Here is an 8,304-nt window from a genome sequence, read left to right on the forward strand (position 1 = left end):
ATATATATATATATATATATATATATATATATATATTTTGGTGACTCAGGAACCCCCTACGAAATATATATATTTTGGTGACTCAGGAACCCCCTACGAACGAATCCTTTGGACTCCCCCGCAGAGGGTAAACCTGAGGGAACGAGCCCGCTGAGCGCCAGACCCGCTACCGGGTGAATTGCCTGTGAAGGCACCCCTCATGGTCAACCTCTATCTCTCTCTCTCTCTCTCTCTCTCTCTATATATATATATATATATATATATATATATATATATATAAATAAAATTAATCGTAAATATATATATTGGAAAGTACTCCGTATGACAAGTCCATAACTGTATGATGGAAAGTATTAATGTAATATGGGAATTAGTAATCGAGCAAAACAGTTAGGTTTAATCTTGATTGTGGTTGAAAGTTATTTATGGATGTTTATATAATTTACATATATACTAGTGATGGTATTGGTAACCAATACCAAATTTTTTTAACGGATTAATCTTTATGTTTGCTGCGAGTTAGGTTTTACTGTCATCGCCGTTCAACTCGAAGTAATTTTACGAACAAAACGCAATAAATTATATTCAAAACGGAGCTTCGATGCACTACCAATGGAGCATTTCTTTTTAGCAATAAATATGGAAGTGATTAGAATTTACAGTTTAAGTCCTTAAAATATTTATAAACACGCAAATATAACTATTATAATATTAATTATACACGACGACTCCCCCGAGTACCCTTATTTTGCTGAAATTACTAACAACTTTTTAAAAATTAAGCTCGCGGGTTATACTTTTATTCAAAAAATAATTGTATATAATAATTCTAAAACAATATAACTTATACTTTACTAATTTTACGCTCCATGAGAAATTTTCAATGAACTCTAAATATTACGTAGTATATAATTTATATATTAAAAAGATAGTAATGATGAGAAAAAAATTGTAGCCATTAAGTTACTAACACCAACCAAAACCACTTTTAAAATTTTTCCACACCACGGTCTCTTAAACTTAAAAGAACTTTTAACTTTCGTCAACACCACAAGCTCTTAAACTAATAAGGAATTTTCAAAATTTGTTAACACCACTGACTCTTAATCAAAGAATGTTTTAAAATTTATCAACACCACGGGCTCTTAAAAAATTCTTATACTTTTCCTATTTTTTTTTGGAATCGCTATTGACATACCAATATGAACAACAAATTACATTTTTTGCACGATTTTTTACACACCCGTGCAACGCACGGGCTCAAAAACCTAGTGTATATATATATATATTGAAACTAGTTTACATCATATAATAGAACAGATTAGCAATAACATTGTCCTTGCTTTGATTATAGTTACAAAACAATGAGATCGATTTGTTAAAGGGGATTCATTTCGATTATGACTACGTCCTCTATGTAATCAGCGCTAGCATTTAAAATGACGCTGCCAACGAAAAATAAGGAGCACCCGTTATACTCTTCGTTCTCAAGATTTTTCTCACTAATATTCTCCACATTACATCATCCTTCTTTTGTTTCATAGTCTTAGTCTTCTCTTTAAAATTCCTGTTACAACACAAATATCCTAAAAAATCAATAAACATTGTCATGTCAATCATCATGTAATGCACTAATTTTGTTTGTTAAAGTTATCTTATCATGTTTCTTCAAGTGGGATTGTTAATTACTCAATTATTTGTCACATGGTCTAGCGTGACACCTTTTAATCTTGCAACAATGATTGTGAACGAACTTCAATTAACTAAATCCTAACGACCAAGCCCACATCAAGTTGAGCCAATAATACTAATACTCTAACACTTATTGATGAATTTAATGTGTTGTACAGTACAATTACAACAAAGTTTATAGTGTTAGAAGACACCGAGTCGTACTTGCATAAAGGAACCCTGCAAACGTTTGAATCTACGCATAAACGTGAGTGTAATTCCAAGAGTTGCCACATTCGTTTGCAATGAACGCAACCACCAGGGACTCTTAACTTGCAACCAGCAAAATGACGAACTAGTGATTCTAAACCTTTGCAAGCCTCGTAGTTGCAAGGCTCTTGATGTTCGTTCAACACCTTGTCATGTGGACCTATTGTCCTACAACCATCTCTACATATATGAACAAGTGCCTCCATTGCGTCATATAATTGTAAATACATTTTTCGTTCTTTTGCCCTTTTTACCTTCTCCTTTTGCCTCTGCAAAATACATTGTTTACAAGTCAATTACCTACATATAGACTAGCCCTTACTACATATCAGAAGAAGTATATATACTTTTCTGAATTTCAACATATTTGATTGATTTGTTACATTTGATCAAGTTTAAACTTGTTTTTTAGAACTGCAAATACACACTCAACCTAAACCACCTACAAGCACAAACATAGGGGCGGATCTTATATAGGGCAGGGAGGGGTCATCGGCCTCCTAAAATTTACAGAATTTGTAGTCCTTTGAGTTCAAATTCCGCATGTGACACGGAGATTTGAACCCACGACTATTTAATTTACAAATTCCTCATGTCAACGAATAATTTAAACACTAAATATACTTATGCAAGAACCATGACACATAAGAACGGATTTGAATGCTTACATTGGCTTCATCGGCGAAGGTTTCAAGAAGTTCCTTTTCAAGAATCGGATGGCTCTCTTTCATGGCCTTCCATCCATCGGACAACGATGTTGCTTTAAAATTCTTTAAAATTAGCCGATGACAAATTATACTAAGTCGTGGGGCATCACATAACAACGCGAGTTGAAATACATCTATAACGTTGTCCACATTCAAGTATTTACGTTCTAGTTGATCTTCACACTCGTGTTTCAAACGAGGTACCACATAAGAATGTGAAAGAACCAACAAAGACAAAACATGTTCTTCCATTTGATCTTCTTCATAACTACATCAACCAAAAAGCTTGATATTTAATACCACAACCAAACAAATGCAGAGAAATAAACACAACCAAAGTTCTCAAGGATTAAATAATGTTACCATGAAGAATACAAGGATCTAATGAAAACACGAACGGCCTCGGCTGGTACTCCTCGTATATGGACAACAAATAACCGTTTGCTTCTACTCTGTCGCCTAAATACGCTTCTAAAAACAGGCGAAACTAATCCCTATTCGAAAAACACAGATTCATCTAATCAGAAACTGTCTTTACTAAAGCAAACGTTACAAAATGATCAATAGAAGATAACAAGATCAAACATACAAGAATGCTAGAATGTGCATGGATAATGTCATCACTATTTGTATGGATAGCAACATCTGCTCTATAAGCATCATCAAACAACCGATCCCATGATTCTGTCGTGGCGGCTGAAACATGATGGTTTTTCCGCCCCATCACTGCCGTTCGAGCCACCGGTAACGGTGGAGGCACCGGAGCATCTCCTTTAACCACCAATGAACTTTCCTCATAAAATCTTCCCATTATTTCAAATTAACCCTTTATATCTATAATTCAAATCCCACTGCGAAGACAATAATTATCACAAGTTCTTTGTAAACAATTTAAACATTTATTAAAATAATGTAACGTTATTAAACTAGCTATAACAAACTGAATTATTAAGTACAGATAGATACCTTGTGTGTATAGATTGGAGAATAATGGCGAAAAAATGTTCTTGAGAATAATTTAAGAAACAATAACTTTTTTAATCATTAATATCGTCCTCCCTTGCCTACAATTTTGATGAATCACTTCGTGTTTTAATATATGTGAAATCTGAATCTAAATTCACCAATTGTTACAAGCGTGTCGTTAATTAACGTTTTTATAATAAAACGACGACAACTGTCCGCTGTGGTTCGTCACCACTCACCAACGAACTTGTAACAATGGACAATTTGAATTGTTGAAGCGTTAGACTAATGAAAGACAGAAAATTGTGAATGATTTATAGAAAATAATCATACTTCATGTAATTTATATTTTATAATTTTAATTTTAATTATAATTATAATTATTAATTATATTGTAAAAATAATTTTAAAATATCATTGGAAATTTAGTTGGTGAGATGTTATTATCTGGTTCTTCGTCAGCTCCGACGCGTAGGTTAAACGTGCGGTTTGCAAGACCAAAAAAAAGAAAAAAAGAATCCGAGTCAGCAATTTGAGTCCACGCGCTTTTCTACAGTGTGATTGGTCACATTTTTCATTTCTGTCGTTGGTTAGTTTCAGTTTACCCCTTTGAATGTTAGATATTAGATTGACAACCCCTAAATATTTGCGTGGAAAGTTTTTTTTTTTTTAACAGCAGTTTGAGATCACTTAATGGAACATGCATTCATCTCCTGCAGTTACATAACCCACCTCTAACTGCTGTCCAGAAGAAAATCCGGTCCAATCCGAGAACATGGACGGTAAAATCCCCCTCCCCACCGCAACTGCTGTCCAGAAATCATGATTGAGTGCGACTTAATCACTTACGATTTTGTCATTTTCTTTGTTGTGTAGGTGCATCTCAAAAGTTATTATTTCAATTAACATCAATTGTGAAATAGTAACATAATATATAAAGTACATATTACATGTTTCATAACTAAAAAAAAAAAAAGTAATATTCGAACTTACATTTTAAAATAGGGGTGGTCAGTATTTGGTTTGAAACCGTGGAACCCGAAAACCAAACCGAAACCAAACCGAAACCAAACCGAAAAAAATCAAACCGAATTTGATAAACGGTTTTCGGATCGCGTCAAACCGAAACCGGTTTTCGGTTCGGTTTTCGGTTTTGAAAATTCTGAATTCGGTTTAACCGAAAACCGATTTCAAAACCGAATTCAAAATTTTTATATATTTAATTTGTATATTTATGTTTTAGTGTCATTATAATTTGGGATCCAATCAATAAAATATATTCTCACCCATATGAAGATTTGGTAGCTCACATTATAATTATGTTACTTAAATTATTATGTTTTTCTTCTTAATAACAGAAGCAGTAAACGTCATAATTATGCTATAAATATTAATAAATCATCGAATTCTTGATAATTTAATAATACGTCATTGTTTTATGATATAAATAACTAAGACATCAGTAACGCCACAGTTAAACTACCAAAGTTCTCAGTTTTTTAATAATATTCGGTTTTAACCGAAAACCGAACCGAATCCGAATTTGAATTCGGTTTTCGGTTTGGTTCGGTTTTAACTTTGAATTCGATTTTCGGTTCGGTTTTCGGTTTTGCCTAAAAAATTTTCAAAACCGAATACACCGAACCGAATAAACCGAACAAACCGAACACCGAACCGATGAACACCCCTATTTTTAAATTATAGATGAATTGTTGACAAATACTAATTCTCTAATTAAGTTTCATGTATATAAAGATTTGGGAAAACTTATCCACGTATAAAATATTTAGATATATTAAATTATATTTAGGAGTTAAAGTATCTTATTCCTCACAAGTTATATTCGTTTTTTGATTACTATTAACAGATACAGAGTAACAGTTTTTATTTATTTATTTATACACGATAATAAATTCTATGATAGGTTTTAAATGATATATTCTAAACTTTAGGGATTAAAGTGAAATATGATATATTAGTTAAGGGTTCTAAACTAAAATATAATAAAATAAATCTTCTTCTTCCCTACCAAACTTCCAACGCTACTTTCCCAATTTGATACTCAAAATATTCAATCGCACCTTCACTTTTTCGTCTTTAAATCACAGTCCAACATTACATACACTACCATAGTTCAGGGTGGCCGGATACCCCACGTGTAGTGACCCGAACTTTTCCATGTTTATATATATTAATTGAGATTGATATTTACATGATTAAATGTTTCCAACATGTTAAGCAATCAAACTTGTTAAGACTTGATTAATTGAAATATGTTTCATATAGACAATTGACCACCCAAGTTGATCGGTGATTCACGAACGTTAAAACTTGTAAAAAACTATATGATGACATATATATGGATATATATATATAGTTAACATGATACTATGATAAGAAAACATATCATTAAGTATATTAACAATGAACTACATATGTAAAAACAAGACTACTAACTTAATGATTTTTAAACGAGACATATATGTAACGATTATCGTTGTAAAGACATTTAATGTATATATATCATATTAAGAGATATTCATACATGATAATATCATGATAATATAATAATTTAAAATCTCATTTGATATTATAAACATTGGGTTAACAACATTTAACAAGATCGTTAACCTAAAGGTTTCAAAACAACACTTACATGTAACGACTAACGATGACTTAACGACTCAGTTAAAATGTATATACATGTAGTGTTTTAATATGTATTTATACACTTTTGAAAGACTTCAATACACTTATCAAAATACTTCTACTTAACAAAAATGCTTACAATTACATCCTCGTTCAGTTTCATCAACAATTCTACTCGTATGCACCCGTATTCGTACTCGTACAATACACAGCTTTTAGATGTATATACTATTGGTATATACACTCCAATGATCAGCTCTTAGCAGCCCATGTGAGTCACCTAACACATGTGGGAACCATCATTTGGTAACTAGCATGAAATATCTCATAAAATTACAAAAATATGAGTAATCATTCATGACTTATTTACATGAAAACAAAATTACATATCCTTTATATCTAATCCATACACCAACGACTAAAAACACCTACAAACACTTTTATTCTTCAATTTTCTTCATCTAATTGATCTCTCTCAAGTTCTATCTTCAAGTTCTAAGTGTTCTTCATAAATTCCAAAAGTTCTAGTTTCATAAAATCAAGAATACTTTCAAGTTTGCTAGCTCACTTCCAATCTTGTAAGGTGATCATCCAACCTCAAGAAATCTTTGTTTCTTACAGTAGGTTATCATTCTAATACAAGGTAATAATCATATTCAAACTTTGGTTCAATTTCTATAACTATAACAATCTTATTTCAAGTGATGATCTTACTTGAACTTGTTTTCGTGTCATGATTCTGCTTCAAGAACTAAGAGCCATCCAAGGATCCATTGAAGCTAGATCCATTTTTCTATTTTCCAGTAGGTTTATCCAAGGAAATTAAGGTTGTAATGATGTTCATAACATCATTCGATTCATACATATAAAGCTATCTTATTCGAAGGTTTAAACTTGTAATCACTAGAACATAGTTTAGTTAATTCTAAACTTGTTCGCAAACAAAAGTTAATCCTTCTAACTTGACTTTTAAAATCAACTAAACACATGTTCTATATCTATATGATATGCTAACTTAATGATTTAAAACCTGGAAACACGAAAAACACCGTAAAACCGGATTTACGCCGTCGTAGTAACACCGCGGGCTGTTTTGGGTTAGTTAATTAAAAACTATGATAAACTTTGATTTAAAAGTTGTTATTCTGAGAAAATAATTTTTATTATGAACATGAAACTATATGCAAAAATTATGGTTAAACTCAAAGTGGAAGTATGTTTTCTAAAATGGTCATCTAGACGTCGTTCTTTCGACTGAAATGACTACCTTTACAAAAACGACTTGTAACTTATTTTTCCGACTATAAACCTATACTTTTTCTGTTTAGATTCATAAAATAGAGTTCAATATGAAACCATAGCAATTTGATTCACTCAAAACGGATTTAAAATGAAGAAGTTATGGGTAAAACAAGATTGGATAATTTTTCACATTTTAGCTACGTGAAAATTGGTAACAAATCTATTCCAACCATAACTTAATCAACTTGTATTGTATATTATGTAATCTTGAGATACCATAGACACGTATACAATGTTTCGACCTATCATGTCGACACATCTATATATATTTCGGAACAACCATAGACACTCTATATGTGAATGTTGGAGTTAGCTATACAGGGTTGAGGTTGATTCCAAAATATATATAGTTTGAGTTGTGATCAATACTGAGATACGTATACACTGGGTCGTGGATTGATTCAAGATAATATTTATCGATTTATTTCTGTACATCTAACTGTGGACAACTAGTTATAGGTTACTAACGAGGACAGCTGACTTAATAAACTTAAAACATCAAAATATATTAAAAGTGTTGTAAATATATTTTGAACATACTTTAATATATATGTATATATTGTTATAGGTTCGTGAATCAACCAGTGGCCAAGTCTTACTTCCCGACGAAGTAAAAATCTGTGAAAGTGAGTTATAGTCCCACTTTTAAAATCTAATATTTTTGGGATGAGAATACATGCAGGTTTTATAAATGATTTACAAAATAGACACAAGTACGTGAAACTACATTCTATGGTTG

General features: G+C 31.7%; 1 protein-coding gene across 1 annotated transcript; it reads right to left on the minus strand.

Annotated features, from left to right (window-relative positions):
• Positions 1–1,206: 1,206 nt before the first annotated feature.
• LOC139891848 (BTB/POZ and TAZ domain-containing protein 4-like) lies at positions 1,207–3,936 on the minus strand. The gene is made up of 6 exons (XM_071874871.1): positions 3,615–3,936; positions 3,238–3,499; positions 3,012–3,142; positions 2,610–2,916; positions 1,897–2,210; positions 1,207–1,567 (listed from the first exon to the last, which is right to left on the minus strand). Exons 2-6 carry the CDS (start codon positions 3,457–3,459, stop codon positions 1,435–1,437), a joined length of 1,107 nt encoding a protein of 368 aa, XP_071730972.1. The 5' UTR covers positions 3,460–3,499; positions 3,615–3,936; the 3' UTR covers positions 1,207–1,434.
• Positions 3,937–8,304: the final 4,368 nt, after the last annotated feature.

Source organism: Rutidosis leptorrhynchoides, chromosome 2, assembly GCF_046630445.1.
Source record: "Rutidosis leptorrhynchoides isolate AG116_Rl617_1_P2 chromosome 2, CSIRO_AGI_Rlap_v1, whole genome shotgun sequence".
In the NCBI taxonomy this organism is placed as follows: domain Eukaryota; kingdom Viridiplantae; phylum Streptophyta; class Magnoliopsida; order Asterales; family Asteraceae; genus Rutidosis; species Rutidosis leptorrhynchoides.